General features: G+C 39.2%; 1 protein-coding gene across 10 annotated transcripts in view; it reads right to left on the minus strand.

Annotated features, from left to right (window-relative positions):
- Immp2l (inner mitochondrial membrane peptidase subunit 2) overlaps nucleotides 1-21677 on the minus strand; it is a 964149-nt gene that overhangs the window by 917220 nt on the left and 25252 nt on the right. For 8 of the 10 annotated variants that reach the window (XM_029561497.1, XM_029561496.1, XM_029561495.1 and 5 more), the window contains one exon: nucleotides 1261-1397. In XM_029561497.1, the coding sequence (XP_029417357.1) occupies nucleotides 1261-1395 (135 nt within the window). In that variant the 5' untranslated portion in view covers nucleotides 1396-1397. Of the gene's footprint in view, nucleotides 1-1260; nucleotides 1398-15311; nucleotides 15463-16795; nucleotides 16863-21677 lie in introns of those variants that run through there. The other 2 variants (XM_029561494.1, XM_029561499.1) reach the window with 2 other exon arrangements.

Consider the following 21677-nt stretch of genomic DNA (forward strand, 5'->3'; position numbering starts at 1 on the left):
CTGACCAAGAGGTGAGCCTAAGGACTCTCAAATGCCAGAAGCAGAAGTAAATGTACACACACAGCCTGGCTTTAACTTCCCACAAAGGCCACTGCCTAATGATCTGCTGACCTTCCTCAACTCACTGACTTCTGGAACTCAGCAAGGGGTCTGATTTTCAATTCTACAATTAATATTAATAAAATAAATACACCCTTGCTCCATAAAACTGATGTTTTACAAACAGCAAACAAAAAGAAAAAACTAATCTGACTACTCTATGTAACTGCAATCTCTTAAAAGTCTATATATTCACTTTATTTCTTTTACAGGACTATTGAACACAGTGAATAACTTAATACAGGCTGATAGCAACCAACAAAAAAACCATGTTATAAAATGCAAATACTTCTTCCAGCATAAAACTATTTATGCAGTTAGCTTCTAAACATCAGATTTATAACAATTTCTCTGAATTATTCTAGAAGACTATTTGCACATAATTTCTAGAAATCTCAACCCCAGAGTTCTTCCACTATAAACTGCATTTAATATTTTTAATCAAGGTGGACTGATAAGATGACTCAGCAGATAAAAGTGCTTGTTCAACTAGCCTAACTACCTGAGTTCAATCCCAGGAACTACATGAAAGGAGGAAAGAGACAACCAACTCCACAAAGTTGTCTTCTACACTCCACATGTGCACCATCAAATGCATGTTCCTACATGCATACACACACACACACACACATACGCACGCACAACACACACACACACACACAGAGTACACATTAGTAAATATTTATAAATACCTTTCTAATCAACAACTTGCTTAAAAAACATTCTAGAACGTCTGCAATCAGTTATATAGACATTCTTACAAACTGAAAACTTAACAGAAATTAATCCTGACTTCAACCAAAAATTAATCCTGCAACTGTATTAATAACTTAGTCTTAGAAGAATATTCTAGTGTGGCTATATTTACAGAAAATGGTACCATTTAGTAAAATGTCCTCAAGTCTCCATTTATGATTTGCAGAAAAATCAAACTACACAGACACAGAGACCTATTTGAGGACTAATTCTAATCACTTCCACTCTGATTATAATAGTACTGTATTAGAAAGCCTTATAAGGAAACTTGGTAAAGTGAAATTTGAGTTCAAATTCTTTTTTAAAACCTTTTGGGTCCCAGCATAGAAATATTAACTCTTATTTGTAGTGCTTGGGAAACAGTGAAGTGTGTGCTTTAAAGAAGAAAGCAGAATTCATTTTCACCTGCATTGACGCTCCTTCCACTCTTGCCACACAGGCAACCCGATCCAAGAAAGTGACTGCCACAGGCACCGCCACAAAGAAGCCTTTACAAAAGGCCTTGAAGTATCTTCTCACCCAGCCTTGTGACTGTGCCATACCTAGGTATACAAAGACAACAAAAATTACCCTCAAGAAAGCAGAAAAACAAGGCCATAAAAACAAGATAGGAAAAACAAGAATTGTTTGGGGTACAGCTCAGTGGTAGAGCATGTGCTTAGCATCCACAAGGCCCAGGGTTTGATCCCCAGCAACACAAAAGAAAAGAAACTTAGAGAAGAGCAATACTGTTTCTTAATATATCTCATATTCATCCCTGTAACCAGTAGACTAAGTCTGACTTATAGTCCCAAAGGGAAATGCATTAATTCAGATTAAGTCTTTTCAGTAGCTCAAGTCTACCTGGAAAATTCAGTGGAAAATGTGTCCCCACAAAACAATAGTAAGTTAGAAAAATCTATTATTCCAAAACAAAATCATTTTCTGTTGTTATAATGGTAAAGTATGTTCTTACTTGCCTACTAGTAACTTAATAAAAATTGTTTATCCAACTAGAAATGAGTCCCGAGTCTCTTCATATGTGTGTGACCATGTGACTGGGTCTGGCCAATGGCATGAGTAGATATTACAAATTTCCAGATTGTGCCTTTAAAAAGGACATGTTTTCTGCTCTCCTCCACACCCGGAATACATCAATTCGATGGTAGTAGTACCTCTGCCCTACCAGCAGATTTTCTGTTCTCCATCCCTCTATTCATTCTCATTTACTTCTCTTTCCTGAACCCTCACTCAAGCACACCATGATCAGCATGTGCACTAAAAGTGCCTGTTAATATCATGTCACAATGGTGATTTTCTATGAAAAAAAGATGTCAAGTCCAGCCAAGCCAGACCAGTTCAAACTGACTTGGCTCCCCACTAACATTCCTGCTAGCTGCCCCTCCAGTTCCATCCTGTCACATTTTAAGTATGATATATCTTCATAGTAAATTTCCCACAGTACAGTGCCATCACAGTTTACAATTTCCATGAGAATCCTAGGAACTGGCAAACAAGGTATGATGGAAAACGAGAGGCAAAATTCATGAAGACAGAATGGCACCCTCCTAGAAAAGTCATAAATATTCTGCCACTTATTCAACATACTGACTGTTTACTTCTTTCACTTGCTAGTGAAAGAGCCTGACTGCTAGCTCCTATGTTTCACTGGGCACTGGATAAAATCCTGTTTTTTGACCTCTATCTGACATGGTTATTGGCTCTTCTCTGAAGAACTGAAGAACCAAGAATTGGCTCTGCAAAAATTAGTTAACAGTAGAAATAAAAGTAGCCACCTCAAGCTCTAAAATAAAAACTATAAAGATTGTTAGGCCAGATGTGGTGGCACATACCTTTAATCCCGCCAGCACCTGGGAGGCAGAGGCAGGTAGATCTCTGTGAGTTCAAGGCCAGCCTGATCCACACAGCAAGTTCCAGGCCAGCTGGTGCTGCAAGGAGACTCTGTCTCCAAAAAACAAAACAAAACAAAACAAAAAAAAAAACTATAAAGATTGCAAAGCAACAAATAAAAGGATCCTAAGTCCCCAACACCAATGGAGGCAACTTAATTGTGTCCCATTGATTAAAAAATCACTTCCTATTATTATAAACATGCTGCTGAAAAACTCATCCTAACAATGAGAATTCAAAACCTAGTTAAATCCTTCATGTAGTCCTGTAATCATGTGATTAACTGTCAGATTTTGTAAGAATCAGGAGATCCAGGCTGGAGAGATGGCTCAGTGATTAAGAGCACTGGCTGCTCTTACAGGTTCAATTCTCAGCACCCATGGTTGCTAACAGCCATCTGTAACTTCAGTTCCAGGGGATCCAACACCTTCTTCTGACCTCCAAGGGTACTGCATGATACAGGTGCACTTACATACAAGCAGGCAACACACTCATACACTTAAAAGTAATAAATAAAATAGGGCTGGAGAGATGGCTCAATGGGTAAGAGCACTGACTGCTCTTGCAGAGGACCAGGGTTCAATTCCCAGCACCCACATGGCAGCTAACAACTGTGGGTAACTCCAGTTCCAGGGGACCCGACACCCTCATTCTGACTTCCATGGGCACTGCAAAACACAGGTACGTTTAAATGCATGCAGGCAATATACTCAATACATAAAATAAAGAATAAATAAAAGATAAAAAAGATTTTTTTAAAAAAATAATAAATAAAACTTTAAAAATCAGGAAATCCCCTGTCCTACGCAATTAAAACAGAATACTAAAGGATCAAGCTGTGTCATAGTATTATTACTTTATTAAAGAATGCCCCTGGATGTCAAATAAATCGCCAGTTTGTTCACTGTTGAATTTAGAGAAGCTCCAGGTACAACCCAGAAGCAGAAGGAACAGTGAACGAGGAGGAAGGGCCAAGACAAATGCTGATTTTTTTCCTTACTCGACTTACAATGTGAGACTAGATAAGGATAATCTTTAAAATACTATTTAACATAATCATGAAGCTCCTTCAATCCTAAACCTACAAGTTAGCTTGCTTCCCAGATGACCTAAGATTTCTCATCCTCATGAGCAGGTCCAAAAGGGCTGAGAAAGGCAATTAGACCAAGCATCTGCCAGGAAAGCATGGGCCAGGACTACTTTTGGGCTTTCTTTTTTTTCTTTTTTTTCTTTTGTTTAAAGTTCCCAAAAGTCACACTCACAGCAATGCTGTGAAATATTCATATTACAGAACAGCAAGAAGCCAAAACGAGGTGAGAACACGCAAGTGTTGTGGTGTGGATATGAACTGTCCCCCACAGTACCACATTTGAACAACTGGTCCCCAGCCCATGGGGCTGTTTGGGGAGGCTGTGGAAGAAGGTAGCTGGGGGCACGCTGCTGAGAGTTAGAGCTCATCCTTGGCCCTTCTCTCCACTCTGCTTCCTCGCCCCCATGATGAGAGCTGCTCCACCAGGGCCCCCAGCAGGCCAGACTGAAACTCTTAAGTGTAGCAAATCTTTCTTCCTGTAAGCTGTTTCTGTCAAGTGTTTGGTCACCAGGGTGAAAACACTAACACAAAAAGTAAAAGTAACTGAGAAATTTATAACAAAGATGGAAGTGAAGGTGGGAGAGAAAGCAAATAAACATTATCTTTAAAAAAATAGAAAAACTAGGGAGCCAAGAAAGGGTAATGGGGTAAATGTGATCAAATTGCATTATATACATGTATGAAAACATACATAAGGAAACCCATTATTGTGTATAAATTATTATATGCTAATAAATAACTTTTTTTTTTTTTTTTGGTCTTTTTGAGACAGGGTCTCCCTGTAACCCCAGCTGACCTGGAACTCACTATGTAGACAACCAGGCTGGCCTTGAACTCACAGAACCTCCCCAGTGCTGGGATTGAAGGCATGTGCCACCATGTCCGGCAATAAAGAACACTTTTAAATGCAGAAAAAACTATAGCCAAATTCTTCCCAGATACTTCTGAAGATTTCAGTCAGTGAACTATGTAATTTAACCCGGACATGGGAGACAAAAGGAATAAGGGAAGAGACTGCGGTTACCTAAGGACGCCAAGTGCTGTGGTCATGGAACCACCTGCAGGCCCAGGGGACTGCTTTCACTTTACCGTCAAGGATTTTTTTTTTCCTTTGTGAGACACAGAAGCTTATGTGTAGGGGACTGGAAGCTCAGAGCTTTTCAGACCCTAACCGAACTAAACATTCTCCAGTTATCGACCTACAAAAATGGCTTTCAAACTGTGACCATGTCCAACATGAAGAAATATCTTTTCCAGCCCAATATTCCTCATACAAACAACACATTTTTACATACACACACATCACAGGAAGAAGCAACTGAAAGCCACCCAACAACACATATCCAGAGTCTGCTGCATATCATTAAAAACAAAAACAAAACTAGGTGGGTGTGGTAGCATACACCCTTAATTCCATTCAGAGGCAAATGGATCTCTGGGAATTTAAACCCAACCTGGTCTACTTAGCAAGTTCCAGACCAGTCAAGATTATATAGTGAGACCCTATCTCAAACAAAACAAAACAAAAGCCTACTAGTAGCAAATCAATAAATTAGTTTTTATGATCCACTATAGGATCTTGATATATGAATATCTCTACAACAAACTCCCCTAAAATCTGTCTTATATCACAAGGGGAAAAACCACTATTATGTGAATTGGCTACTTCTTTTTTGTTTTTCTTTGGGGGGGGGAATTGGTTACTTCTTAATGTCCTACTGTAACCGACATCAGTAGACATTATACATATACATGCATGGTAGGGAATAAAGACAAGTAATATTTCTCTACAGTTTTGTCAACAGATATTGCACAATCATAACATTCACCCAAGCCCATAATCTTTTATATCAAACTGAAATAAGTGTAACTGCAGACTAACTTTAGAAAATAAGCAATTTAAAAACATGTTTTCATTCCAACTCATCTACCAACTGTAACCTTAAATAAAATTGCTTATGAGTTCTTACATCTGGTACTGAAGAAATGTATTTGTCCCAGGGTGTAAATGTTTCTGAGCTGCTTCTAACCACTGAGCTAATGAAATAGGAAATCCATGTGACATGTTTCATACCAAAATTTAATGTGAGCTTTGAATAAAATTAATTTCTCTTCAATGTATATTAATCTTTAATCAAGATGCATGTACCAACTCCTTTTATATACATCCAAAATATATCTAACATAACTTTTCAGTGGCCTGTTTCACCAACATCCCACTATCATCATTACATGATTTAACATGTAACTTTAGCACATTAATTGAACTGATATTTTAGATGTAAAAAGATGCATTTTCCTCAACTTTGGGTTTCATTAGTTCAGTCTCTCTGAAAACACTTCCAATTGAAATTGCTTTTAGATTGTTAATATTTTTAAATGCTCTTTGACATGATTTGTACTATGCATTAGTCACTTTCTTGTTGTGACAGAATACCCAAGAGAAACAATTTAAGAAGAGAGGGACTGATTTGGGCTTACAGTTTCCAAAGTTTCTGTGCACTGCTCAGAGTACTGCCACTATCATATGCACAATAAAGTCAGAGAAAGGATTTTCTGTTACAGGACTACCAAGGAGCACTGAGAGATATGTTCATCTGATGGTGTGGAGATCCTGCTGCATGCCAAAGGAGAAGGAGAAGAACAAAAGCCACCAGTGAACAAAGTCCAAGAGGCTGATACTTTCAGAGGCTCTGGGGGAAGACATAGTGCAGTCCTATCTTCTATGACTTGTGAAGGACCCATATATTTCATGATAATAAAACACTGTTAAAAGATTGCAACTGTTGGGGCTGAAGAGATGGTTCTGTGGTTAAGAGTGCATACTGCTCTTGCAGATGACCCCAGTTCAGTTCCCAGCACCTATATCAGGTGGCTCATGATCACCTGTAACTCCAGCTCCAGAGGAGCCTATAGCCTTTTGTGCATTCTGCAAGCACTGAATGGGTACATACATACATACACATACACACACAGACACACAAACATACACACAATTTTTAATAATAATAAATGTTTTTAAAGATTACAGCTATGTATGTGAAGAAATCATACACAAATGAAGATATTAACATTACTTTTTCATGTCAAGTCAGATCAGATCAAAATATTAAAGTTCTAAAGCATTGTCATTTTGTTAAAATGAACCATGTCCTCATCTACAGAAACTACCAAAGAATCATCTGATGATCTAATCTTTTGTTCGTATTTCAAATCCTGAAAACTACCAAATTAATAAATACCTAGTACCATCTTCTTCTGGAAGAAAAAACGGTTCTTTAAACAATGACAATATGGTACTAAAATAATCCATGAGAAAGTGAAATTTTTATCAGTTACCTCATTCCTTTAGTAATACAAGTGATTTAGGGTCAAAGCCCTGCTCCTAAGGAAATGATTGCTTAAGAAGTAAGCACACCTGGTTCCCTGTTGAAGTACTTCAGCTGGGAATATTTTTAAATAATCTTTCAGGTTCAGTTGAAATCATATTTGCCAGCTGGTATACAGAAACTATAAGTGAAGGCTTCTTAGTGGTACTGACTTTAACCACATAACAACCCACTCTATCAACTCCTCTCCTGTAACAACTTATGGTCTGATCATGCATGAATCCATTTAAAACCATTCTTAAATCTGCTTAGATTTAAGCCACCAATCACTATCCATAGCAACCAGGGGGATAAATACACCTCAAGTCATTCCAGTTATAAAAACTATTTAAAAATTGTGTGGGAGATTTGAAGGTAAAACGGAGCAATAAGCACCTTATATAAATCTCATTTTGAACCCTAGTAATGAAATAATGGGGAAAACTAACAATGAATATCAGAGACTAAAATGAAATCCCTAAATCATTTAAACACACACACACACACACACACACACACACACACACACACATTCACACGTATTGGTTATCACTTCTGAGTAAGATGACCAAATAAGCCAATGAAGGAGCTAGAATAAGCAAACACCGCCTATATCCCAAGACATGTAGAGCTTCAGAAATATTCAAAGGAAGTACAAAGGTATAGAAAAAAGAACAGGCAACACTGAAAAGTAAGCCACACAGAGCCTCTGCTGCTCAGCTCCTGGGGCTGGAAGAGAAACAGAAAGTAAGCAAGGTGAAAGATGGGCAATCCTACCTCCAAGACAAGCCCACAGACCTCCCCGCCTCAAACCCTCTCGAGGGTTCTGTTAAGATAGTGATTCCTCCAGATGGACAGATCAGTGGTGGAAAATCCCTTTTGTCACTTTAGGTGACCTGGAAGGCAGTGGCCCAGCACCATCCTGACAAAGAATCTATGGTTAGAAACTGAGCTACTCTGGGGGCTTGACATTAGGGATCATCCACAGGTCAGGGGGACTCAACATGACCTGGGCACAGATGAGGAAAGGCACAGAATGGCGGTTATAGAGAGCAAGAGAGCTGGACCACTGACACACCAAAGGGTGCAGGAGGATTGGCTCAGTCTAGGAGATGTAGGGAAAGGAAGCCCTACTCTCAGAGGCCAGAAAGAGAGCTCATCAGCTCAGAATAACCTTGGAGTTTAATAACTCTCTTCCTCGTCTTATAAAGCTACCAGGATTCAATCCTGGGATGGTAGATGACCTGACTGAAATCTATTCGCCCCACTAAATACTCACCTCCAAACACCAGTAATGCACCCTCTTTCTACCTCACAATGGGGACTGAATTTCAGCATGAGTTTAGGGGCACAGACCATATTTAACCCATACACATGAGAAAAATACAGCTACCCAGAGATATGGCTCAGCAGTATAGTGTGCTAACATGCACATGACCACTAGCACTACAAAATAATAAAATATATGTATTATTTTAATAATATACACATAAATTAAGCTGGGCGTGGTGGCGCACGCCTTTAATCCCAGCACTTGGGAGGCAGAGACAGGTGGAGCTCTGTGACTTTGAGGCCAGCCTGGTCTACATAGTGAGTTCCAGGCCAGCGCTGTGGCCTATATGATGAGACCTTTCCTAAAAACTTCCAGGTATAAGAAGCCTTTTCTTCTACACAGCTGCCAGCAGAGAAAAAATCTTCTTCCCCCTGCTGGCAGAGACTGAACTTACACTGGATACTGGAGGCATTGCCATGGCGACAAGCTGTACCTGATTCCCCCTTGGCTGAAGACAAGCTGAACCAAGCTGACATTCGTGACTAATAGCCTGGAATATCTCCAACAAAAACAAAATCTCTCACCAGAACTGTGCTTCACAACAAAAGAACATTGGACTTGATAACTGAGGAGGTGCAGTGTGGGTCTAGAGGTGTTCTGCAGGAGAGGGTAAGTCAGTGACATGTTGGTATACTTTACCACTAACAGATCTCAATTTAAACCATGACTCAGTTTCCACAAGGGACATTTCCCATGGGTAGGGCACTTGCCTAGCAAGTATGAAACCCTGGGTTTGATTCTTATATTGCCTCCCTTCAACCAAAAAGAAAAAAGAAAAAAAGAAAAATCATGCAACTTTGGACAAACTATCCCATCACACAAGTTTTTCACAAGTGAAGAAATTTCACAAGTCAAATTTCTTCACTTGTGAAAATCCACAGTTTTGTGACATTAAAAATATTCCTGCCAGGTGTGGTGGCATATACCTTTGATCCCAGCATTTGGGAGGCAGAGGTAGGCAGATCTCTGTGAGTTCAAGGCCAGGCTGGTCTACATAGTGAGTCCCAGGACAGCTGGGGCTACAGGGAGACGTGTCTCAAAAACACCAAAAAAATAAATAAGTGGTTATCAAACTTTGGATTCTCCCAAGATGAAATGAGCTGGCCCTTAGGGCTGGCGATGGCACTTCTTCATATTCAAATCAAAGAGGGGGAGATGTTGGGGATCCCTGCTATGTAGTCGTAGTCTCTCCATGTCCGGGTGGCCCACGGGCTTGGTTTCATATGCAGGTGTCTCAAAAACACCAAAAAAATAAATAAAAACCTTATATCTGAAATACTATGTGTAATATATTAGAGAATAATGGCTACATCCTGAAATAAAAATTGCTTCTTTGGATAAAAGAATTAAGCTGCAGAAGATGACTAGCAATTGTTGGGGACCCCTGCTGTGAAGTCATAGTCTCTCTATGTCCAGGTGGCCCACGGGCTCGGTTTCATATGCAGATGACTCCTTTCAGCAGAGTACCTGGCATCTTCCTAACTCTCCTTTGAAGTAGCTGCCATAGAAAACACAGCCTCTGGCTCTGGGAATACCATGCTTTCCTGTGTGATTTTTCAGGTAGTCTGGCAGCATGGCAGGAGCCCACTTCCATATGTAACTAGAGTATCTGGCAAAGTGCCTATCAGCTAAAGCTTTTACCACTGCCCCTACAGTATAAAATATCCCAGTCTTTTCTGAATAATAGAGAGCTGGATCACTAGGAGCTAGGAGCTGAACACTTAATAAAAGCTGTAACACGGACTAAGCAGAGTCCTGCGTCTTACTACTGGCGATCCAGCCTCTCCGGGGGGCAGCATTCCTCCGTCACCGACTCACGGACTTACTACTGGCGATCCAGCCTCTCCCGGGGACAGCATTCCTTCGGCACCGACTCACGGATCCCAGCTTCAGCTGCCCCGTACTTTCCCGCATGGTCCAGCAGCCGGTGGAACTCGCATATTGAGGAGGTGTTCCAGAGGCCGGTGGAACTCGCCTATTGAGGAAGGTGCTCGGGTGAAATCAGGGTGGAGACGCGGCTGAGCAAAACCTCAGCAGCAGGGACTTTCAGCACCGAAGCGGCGGACAGCGACGCACGACCAGAGAAGCAGACCCACCTGTGGCCAGATCCGCCGCTTCCAGGACGCGGCACGGCGGAGAAGCCTGCGGGACCCGCGCCGCGACACTCCAGGTGTGCGCGGGGACCCCGAGGTACCCGCGCACCTCACACCTGGCGCCCAGCGCGCCCCATAAGCAATAGTAAACCAAAGTGTAAGAGTCACAGATGTTCCTTACACACACAAAACCATGAAGTCTACCTTCTAAGTTATATGACACCTGATAAACCCAGCGATACTTTGAACTTTACCCAATTGCAAAATTTGACTGAATAGGGACAATCATTACTATTGACCAGCTGACAAGAATTAGGGAATGCCAAATAAATGTTCAGTACTGTTGTGTTATGAGTTTTTTTAAAAAGCGGATACCAGGAAATGGTGTCACACACCTACTATACCCAGCATTTGGAAGGCTGAGGCAGGAGGATTGCCACTAGTTCAAAGCTAGCCTAAGCTACATAATGAGTTCAATGCCAGCCTTGATTACAAAGCAAAACTCTATTTAAAAAACAAAAACACAAAACTGACTAAAGGAAACATATGACAGTGCCAGAATTAGACAAGAATAAATCAGGTCATAGTTATCAAGAGAAGAAAAAGAAAATAAGGACTAGACCTGTACCAAACAAAAAGCATAAAGAGAATTTAACAAAAATGAATGGTGCTGAAGATGGTTAGCTTAAGATGGTTCATCCTAGCCAGGCACAGCAGTGAGCATCACTAACCCCAGCAGTGGGGGCAATGGGGAATGCAGACAGGCAGATCCCCGGAGTTCACTGGCCAGTCAGCAGTCGGCCTAGCCAAATCAATGAGCTGCAGCTTCGGTGAAAGACTCAAGTCTCAAAAACTAAGGTGAAACATGATCAAGAAAGATACCCAAGGTCGACCTCAGGCCTCCACATGCATGCACATGTACTTACACCCTCACACATGCACACAAACATATACATACACCACATACACAAAAAAGTGTTCATTATAAAATTTTTATGACTTTTCTGTCTGTTTTTCATTAAAGTACTAGAAATAAAAGAACAATAAATTAACATTTAGTATATGTCTTAGAAAAGAGGAAAACGTAATTCTAAGAAAAAAATTATATTTGAGGTATTAAGAACACAGGTTGACCAGCTTTTTGGAAACCATATAAAACAAGAATCATAACACCTCACTTGGCTTGTCTGAGAGCTGTTTCAGACCACCACTAAATATTAACTTCAGCCTATGTCTCCCATATAGCCACCATCTGACAATGTTTACAACAAAAGCCCAATCTCCAACTTCTGCTGCTAAAATGCCATAGATTCTGAAAAAAATAATTTTTTTACTATAAAAATTAATAGGGCAGTGAGTAGCTTTTTACTGAATGGAAAAAAAAAACCAATTAAATGGTAACCATTAGCAAAGAGCAGCTTTGCAAATACTGTAAATTTCAATAACCTCAAAGTTTGAATTTCAACACTGTGTGCTCTATCTTTTCCTAAATAACACATCAAGCAGAACCACCGTCATTAAGTAGAGACTAAAGGTAATGCAGATTTTAACCTAACATATGACAATTTAAATACAAGTACAAGTGAAACAGGCCAACCAAAGCAAATAGAGGACTTTGGACTATATCACCATAAACCTATTTATTCACAAAGCAATACTTTGAATTAGTAAGGAAAATTACTTGATTATTAAGAATACTTAAACAAAATAGCTAATATGCATTATAGGATTCTTGAACTTTTACTTAGGGTTACCAGTGCCTATCTGGTAATGTATTGGCCACAAATGTTTTCTTTTTTTAAAAAAAATAGTCAAAGCTATATGTCCTGTTTCTTTGTGCTATATGTCCTAAATCGTTGTATGTAACTGCCAAACCCCATGTGACTGCCAGTTCCTTGTAATGTATAAAACCTTCTGAATTTTTTTAAATAAATGGCTTGCTGTAAAGAAAAAAAAATTAAATGAAGATGATCCAGAAAATAAAATACTACATTATTTAGTATTTGGGTAATGCATGAAACAGGCTTTAAAAAATAGAGCTTGTAATGGAAAAAAAAAAAAAATCACCTATTCCCAAAAAACTAAACAATCTTTAAAAAAAAAAAAAAAATCAAAACGGAGAAACAGGGCTGGTAAGATGGCTCAGTGGATAAAGATACTTGACACCAAGCCTGACGATCTGAGTTCAGTCCCCAGGACTCACATGGCAGAAGGAGAGAACAGGCTCCTCACAAGTTATCCTGTAACCTCCACATGTATGCATGCATGTTCCCACATACATGTAAACAAATATGTAAATAAACAAATAAACAAGTGTAATGAAAATTTAAATAAATGAGGGTATGACAAGGGAAATAAGATTATAACAGTCAGAATCTGGACAAGACAGGCACAAAATGAACAAGACTGGGCAGTAATAAGAGCCATGGGAAAGTGCCATAGAAACAAATGACACACAAGTTTTATCATACTTAGAGAATTACCATCTCTAAGTATGAGCTTTGTTCTCCTTACCTATCTTACCAACACACGTTTTAGCCCACTCTATCACACTGGCTGTTATACAGATCACTTAGATATCATTCACAGCAACCCAACTGCTGTCCTATTTGAGAATGGTTAAAGGGGTGCTTTAAAGATCAACAGTAAGTACAATGCACTGTCTGCTTTGTTTTGCTTTTATTTTTCTGCTTGTTTTTAAGAGCATGGTTGTGAGCTGGGACAATGGCTCAGTAAAACCTTGCCATACCCAGAACCCACATAAAAGCTGAGTGGGCATGGAAGCCGGCCTGTGATCTCAGTGGACAGGAAACAGAGACATGAATCCCCATAGCAAATTGGCTATCCAGATTAACCAAACAGCGAGCTCCAGGTTCAGCCAGAGACCCTGCCTGATTGCATAAGGTGGAGAGAAGTCAAGTAAGGTACCCAATGACACCTCAAACCTCCACACACATGCACACCCTGTGCACCTGCACAAACATACACTCACATACACACATGCACCCATGCACATATAAACAAGTATACATACAGGCATACAGGCCACACAGAGATATGGGGGAAAGCATGCTTCCAGGGACTCCTGATAATCCTCTACTGGCTTCAAAATGTTGCTTTCTTTATACCTAAAAGTGAATATAAAGCATCAACTCAAATTTTCATCAAGAAACAACAGCAACAATGTGACCTTTCTTTTGATCAGCATTTTAAGTAAGAGAATAGGAAGATTCCTCAAATCTTAGGCCAGTAGATCCCAAGAAACAAAAATAGGAAGGAAGTGTTTCCCAAAAAACTGGGACTGAGAAATGCCATATAACTGGCAAACTTACTCCAGCCCAGGGTCTGATATTAGTCTTGATGAAATGAGAAATATCAAAATTAGAAACATAGACTCCAGCAGCAGGGAAGGACATTAGGATCCTGATTAGTCTGTCAAAAACAAAACCTGTCCAAAGCATAGTTGGAAAATTTGGAAGGGTGCCCAAAGCCCATCTATGACAGCTGAAGGTCCACAGGGAGCTCACCCAGCAGTAGGCAGGCTTAGTACTGGATAAAGATGCAAGCCAATGGAAGAGATTTATGCAGCTTAAGGCAAAAGCAACAACAAAACCCCTTGGTAGTGACTGGGGTCCTATAAACTTAAAAGCACAAATGCATATACCTGAAAACACAGGCATACACTTGCTCAAGTAGCAGCAAAGGCTGTGGTGGCAATATAAGTTAAATAAATATAGCCAAGAGGTCACAGTACAAAGAAGCTCACACTGTGAAGCCTGGAGACCCAGACAGATGGAACACAGCACTACCCAGACTCAAGTGTCTGCTGCACAGAAAGGCCAAGGATTATAATGAGACTCTGATGAGTATCAGAGCATATGGGGCTGGAATGTGGTTGAGATTACTCCCCATATAAAAATGCCTTGTTCTGATTTTTGCATATTTGCCCTTATATTAGAAGATACTGTTCATTCAAGATACCTGTGAAAATGTTTTGTTCAAAACCTGTGAATTTCATCAACATGCAGTGCCCATAAATTATTATGTATCTGTCAGTCAAAACATTCAGAATTACTCATGGAAGCAGAAAATATTATAAAATAATTTCTAAGACTGCCTTAAGCAGACATAGGCAATGAAATACAATGATCCCAACTATATAAGACCAGGAAGTAGGAGAAGTCGGAGATAACACAACTTAAAATGTCAGCAGATTACCAATATTATTTTGCATAAATATTTTTAGAAACCTGACCAGTGAAACAGTGAGATGCAGTAGCTTTCAAATACAGCACAGTGTGGTATTATGTGGCATCCTATGAGTATGATGTAAGTAAAACTTCTATTAGTACAGAGTTGGGAGGAGGGTGAACCTATGGTCAAATCCAAAATTCAAAATTTACTTACTATAAATTTATTTATTATTTACTCAAAATGTAAAGCCAAATACCCTCCTCTGACAGTGAATTAAACTCAGTGGTCTTCTAGCAAAAAGAATGCAATACTGTATGATTTCTGATACTACTCATGAAAAATATTCCTTCCAGGCATTCCTGCTCTCTCGACTCAACACTTGTATATAAGTTAGCACACCTTGTCACGGAACATCCAGCTGGCGAGGGGCTCAAGTGAAGAGAAATCCAGGCCTCCCTCCCACCAACAGCCAGCACCCATTAACCAACCATGGAGTGTGAGCAACCTTCCAGGCATCTCCCCAGTCTCAGGATAACTTTCTGGTGACAACGACTTGGGGTAACAGCATCAAGCTTGAGAGGGATCCTGAACCAGATCTGTGTTGCTGAGCTGCTCCTACATTTGTAACCTATGGAAACTCTGAGAGATAATAAATGTGTTAACCCTCTAAGCTTGGGAACAATTTTTTTTTTCCCCTCAGACTTAAAAAAAATAACAGATCCATAAAAAAGCCCAAATGACCCAAGAACACAAAGAAATTTAGCATATTGAGAGGAAATGAAATTAACAAATAATGATTACAATTGGGAGGAGGAAATAAAAACTAGATATTTATTTAAATCAATATAAGAACATGAATTCCAGATAATTGAAACACTAAATGGAATAATAAAAACATAAAACAGTCCTTGAAGGGTGGAAAGTTAGAAAACATAAATGAAAAATACAAACTTAAATATATGGGCTGTGGCCAGGCATGATGCTGCACGCCTTTAATCCCAGCACTTGGGAGGCAGAGGCAGGCAGATCTCTGAGTTCAAGGCCAGCCTGGTCTACACAGTGAGTTCCAGGACAGCTGGGGCTAAAGGGAGACCCTGTCTCAAAAAGCAAAATAAATAAATAAATAAATAAATAAACAAACAAACAAACAAATAAATAAATGGCCCGGGGCTACAGTTCAGTGGCACAGGGCTTTGAAGGCATAGGGTAAGTCTCAGTACCCTACAAATGTTTTTAAATACAGTAAGATCAAAAGGAAATTGGTATAAGAAACTGTATTATAGGAACATGGGAAAATAACTTAGTGAGCAAAGTGCTTATTGTGCAAAGCATAAGGACCTGAATTTGATCCCCTGCATCCATCTAAGAAAGCCAAGCCACTTGTAAACTCACTACTGTGCAAGCTGAGACAGGCAGATCCCTGAGCTTGCTGGCCAGGCAGACTAGCCTAATTGGTGAGTTCTAGGCCAATGAAAGACCTTGTCTCAAAATCCAAGGTATCTGAAAAATTGAGGAATGACACCAGAGGTTTATATATAAATATATAAAATTTAACTATTTTATATTTTGATTTCTAATTATGTACATGTGTGGGTATTGTGTGGGGACATGTACATGCATGCAGGTGCCTATGGAGGCCAGAGGCATCAGATCTTCTTGGAGACGGAGTTACAGGCGATTATGTGCCACCCACGTGGGTGCTAGGAACTGAATTCCAGTCTTTTGCAAGAACAGTATGTGTGCTTAACCAGTGAGTCATCTCTTCAGTCTGAAACTGCGGCATATATTAGTAGCAGAAGGTCAGGGTCTCTAAATTCTACAATTCTTCTAAACAATAAGACAAAAGACTAAAGGGAGAAGAGGGCGTATATAAAAGACAGTCCATTGAAGGCAAAATATGGAGCTTGTAAGAATGTAAACAGATACTGAACCACACTGATAAAAACGAGTACAAATACAAACAAAATCTCACCTTTTATAGGCTATTACACTGACAAAATTTTTTTAACTGACAGTACTCAGTAGAGAATAGACTTTCGCATGCCTTCCTAGGAATACAAAAGGATACAATTATTGAACAAAATATGGCAATCTGTACCAAAATGCTACAGGAACAAATTTTTAGATTTATTTTTATTTTATGTGTATGAGTGTTTTGTCTGCATGTATGTATGTGCACTGTGTAAGTACAGTGTCTAGAAACCAGAAGAGAGTGTCAGATCCCCTGGACCTGGAGTTACAGAAGGCTATAAACCACCAAGTAAGTGCTGGGAAGAAAGCCTGTGTCCTCTGCAAGAGCAGCCAGTATTCTTAAAAGCTGAGTCATCACTCCAGCCCCCCCCCCTCCCCCCCCCCCCCCGGGAACAAAACTTCTGATACACAAAGTACACACCCAGGAATTTCTTTTGGAGGTACAAAGATCGATCAAGGATTTTTAACACATTATTATTTACAGCACTAAAAAACTTGAAACGATTAGATGGTCAGATATATGTATGCAAATCATGGTATGCATGCAGTAAGTCATTACAAAGGACGTGTGGTTACAGTTTGACATTCCAATTTGAAAATAACTTGACCTTGCATATCTATTAACCTGTTTATGTGAAATATTAGGTATATATCATCATCCAAAGACCTTAAGAGGAGCTTGAAAAATAGCACAATAGGTAAAAACATTTACTGTTCTTCCAGAGGACTGAGTTTGGTTCCCAGCAACCATGTAGGGTGGCTCACAACTGCCTATAACTCCAGTTCCAAGGGATCTGATGCTCTCTTGGGCCCTGACACACATTCACACAGACATATGCATAAAGATTTAAAAAAAAAAATCTTTAAAAAAAAAAAATGAAAGCTCAAGAGATGAAGACTCTGACCTCAAATGATTAACTATTGATTTTCAAAAAGAATTTTTATCTTCTATTTTTTCCAAGCTGGAATTTGTTTAAAGATTTATTTGTGCAGGGGGGGGGGGGGCATGTGAGTGCAAGTGCCTGAGGAAGCCAAAGGCCTCAGGAGCCCCTTGAAGATGGAGTTAAAAGTCATGGTTAGCCACCCGACATGGGTGCTAGGAGCTGAACTCAGGGCCTCTGCAAGAGAAGTACACACTCCTAATCAGCACCAAGCCATCTCTCCAGTCCCCAAGTCAGATTTAAATAATAGGTACATCAATATTTTAATATACTAAGGCAAAATTGATATTATAGTTTTATTACAACAGACATTACTTTCATGTAAATTAGCTCATATCTAAGAAAACAATGCCAACATAATATGAAAGCTAAATTTGTTTAGACACAATTTCTCCAGAACAGGAAGGTTCGAATACCATCCAGTGTTTTCTCACATTATGAAGAAGTCTCTTTTAGTGGCTTCTGGATTTTCTATTATGCAGTTGTCTGAGGAAGCTGAGGAGACAAAGAAGGAAATGCAAAGATGTGTCCTCTGTATTCAGGATAAAATAAAATTTATATAGCAATACCTTACAGCAGATTTTTAATTATTTTAATTATTTTTAATTATGTATATATCTGTGTGTGTGCATGTGCATGTGTGTGTGTATGTGTGTGTGTGTGTGTGTGTGTGTGTGTGTGATGTGAGTGCAGGTATCCACAGAGGCCAAATTCTCATGGAGCTGGAGTTTCAGGCAGTTTAAGTCACTCAACCACATGGGCACTCTTAACTTCTGGGACATCTCTCCAGCCACAGGTAAGGACAGATTTTTAAGTTGGATGAAATTGGTCTGTGTTAGCAGTGGGTGATTATACAACCTACAACTCAAAGCAAGAAAACCAGAGTTTAAGGTCAAGACCTACTGAGATGCCAGGCACAAATGCCTGTACAGATTTAACAGGGCTATCTTTTACTATTACTATTTTCCTAGGTCTGTTTATAAAATCCCACCAATTTCTAATGACCTGTTCTAAGCTCTATTTCCCTTATAATCTCTGTAATTTTAGCAGCATGAGTTTTAAGAATTAAGGATTTTCAGAAATGCATATATAGCATTAATAGCAGAGATGCTTCTATTATTCTGAGTAAAAGACAATGAAGTAGAGGAACAGTCTCTAAGAAAATGAAATATACAAAAAGACTATACCTTTATTCTTTACATTTCATTTAGCTTTGCTGAAAGTTTATAATGAAAAATATTAAATGCAGGGCAAAACATTAATATATTCCACACATTTTACATGTCTATAGTACATATATGAGAAAAGGTCTTTGCTACATACATAGTTAAAATCTAAGCAAGTAAGAAAATTAAACAGTCATCATCTATGGGAGTGGAGGACTGATCTAGTTTTGAACACAGAATCACCTCAGTGTGGGAGCCCAGGAAAAAGAAATGCACACAATAGAGAAAATAATTCTGAAGCTTTTAGATACATTGCAGCTTGGAAGAAATGAGTAACGGTGTTAGTTGGGAGTCAGGGTGTTCACTGTGAACAAAAAGGACCTGGGGAAGTCAAGGAAGCATACTGTGAGGGAAACAATGAGTGTGTCTCACTCACAGCTTGGATTCTACTGTCCATTCTCAACATGAGGAACTAGGGCTCTTCTGCAGTTTAATGTAGGGCTAGGTTGGGAAGGTATGACATGAGCCTTGACCATCACCCTATGAGGCCAAGAAGAGAAGTGCTTGAAGAAAAGATGGAAGGAAGCACATGAAAGGAGCTTGCCTGAAGGTCTTCCCACTAGGAAAATATGGGAAAACTTGATTACCTGAATAAAGTCAATAAGGAATACAATTGAAAAAAAGGCCTTGAAGCCAGGTGTGTCCTAGCACTCAGGAGGCAGATGGATCTCTGTGAGTTTGAGGCCAACCTGGTCTACACAGTAAGTTCCAGGCCAGGCGTGGCTACAGGGAGACCCTGTCTCAAAAAGTACTCCCTAAAAGGTAAAAAAAAGAAAAAAAAAAAAAGTCCTTGAATTCCCATTTCTGAATCTTAACAATAAATAGTTATTTAGCTTCAAAAGGTAAATTATGTAATACTAATTTAATTTTGTATAAGCAATTTGTATCATAAAAATATTATGTGCTATGTTGGGAAAAAGGGTTTCAGTCAGAGAAGGAAGAGGCTGAAAGAGGGAAAGAAGGGTTATAAATGACCAAAATTCATTGCATATGTGTTTGAAGTTGTCAAAGAATTAAGAATTTTTAAAGCTAAGTTAAATAAAATGATACTGAAAAGTATTTTAAAATAGATTATCTTCGTAATCATCCTCAGATATTTCAGCTAAAATGAAGTTCCCTTGCAGACAGCAAAATAAAATCTTTTAAATTTATAAATTATCTTTTTACATTAATTCCAAAAGAATAACTGTTGAGCTGCATAAATTTTTCATTGTTCTCTATTATGTCTTGACACTCAACTGCTAAAACAGAAAGCTCATAAATTTGAAGACTATATAAAAAATGTACTTTGTATAGTGGGAAAGGCAGAGAAGCCATAAGAAACTAAGATTTAACCAGCCCCTCTTTCTTCAATATCTATTCCTTTCACATCAATAAGCATTTACTACTTAATGCCTACTAGGTAGGCAAACTTCATACCAACTTCTACACTGAAAGAAGGATGATACATCTTGATATCTCCACAGATACTAAACATTACACTTTGTTCGTTGGGAACATTCCAGCCTCGTGATAAGGTGAACAAGGCTATAAAAATAAAATGAAGAAAGATTTCATAAATTAGAGTGACAATCTGAGATGCTATAGAAAGACAAACTGTACAGTATTCTGGACTCTGCTATGGTCCTTAGACACTCGGCAAATGACTGTCCCCCAAACAGCTGTCCCAGGGTCAAGATGGTAGTTAGCCAAAGTGCCTTCTCCTGAAAAGACATAAATCATGCTAACTCCCTCCTGGCTAAAATCCTTCAACAACTCCCTAATGATGTCCGCCTGCTCAGATTTAGCACACCGGCAAGCCATGACCACATCCCTGGTCTCGTCACTTCTGCTCTTTCAGTAGCTCATCACACGCCCAACACTTTCTCTTCTATCTTCACACTTCCTACTCTCCTTGTCTTGGCCAAATGAATCCTTCAGGTTAGCTTAGATTAAGTATAGAGCAGTCCACCTTATGTCGACACTGACCCCTTTCCTATGCATTCCCTTAAAGTTCTACAGTTCTTCTATGATGGGATTTATCATCTCATTTTCTCATCCTTACCTTCAATAAGCTACGAATTCTATAAGAACAAAGGCTCATTCACTGCAATGCTTCACTGCCTTGCTCCAAGTGTCCAATGTTCAATAAGGTTTTATTGAAGAAATAAAATACTTCCAATAATTTACTACTTTTAATTACGTTGGTAAGCTAACCTCATAATTTTCTTCCCACATAACCTATCTAAAATAATCACATTTTGAATGTGATAAATGCCAAACAGTCATTAAGTAGAAGAAAGCCAATGCCCAAGTGGATTCGTAGTTTTTTTCCTTCAACATGTTTTTTTGTTTTTTGTTTTTTCCAGTTATTGTCTTTATGTTTGGGGTTTTATTTTGTTTGGGTTTGGGTTCTGGGAGTCTCTGAGTCAGGGTCTCCCTCTGTAGCTTTTTGTTTATCTATTTGTTTTCCTTAAAAAATTTTTTTGTTTTGTATTGTTTTCATTTGCTTTTTTCTTTTTTTTAATTTTTAGGTATGTGTCCCTATGTGTGCACCACTGCAAGTGAGAAGAGACTGTCAGATCCCCTGAAGCTTGTTACAGGCAGATCTAAGCTGCCCAATGTGGGTGCTAGGAACTGAGCTCGGGTCCTCTGGAAGAATTAGCAAGTGCTCTTAAATGCTGAGCAATCTCGCCAACCCTGAGCAATCTCTCCAACACCTGGTTTGAGTTTTTGT

The sequence above is a fragment of the Nannospalax galili genome, unplaced genomic scaffold (assembly GCF_000622305.1).
Source record: "Nannospalax galili isolate Female #2095 unplaced genomic scaffold, S.galili_v1.0 scaffold273, whole genome shotgun sequence".
In the NCBI taxonomy this organism is placed as follows: Eukaryota; Metazoa; Chordata; class Mammalia; order Rodentia; family Spalacidae; genus Nannospalax; species Nannospalax galili.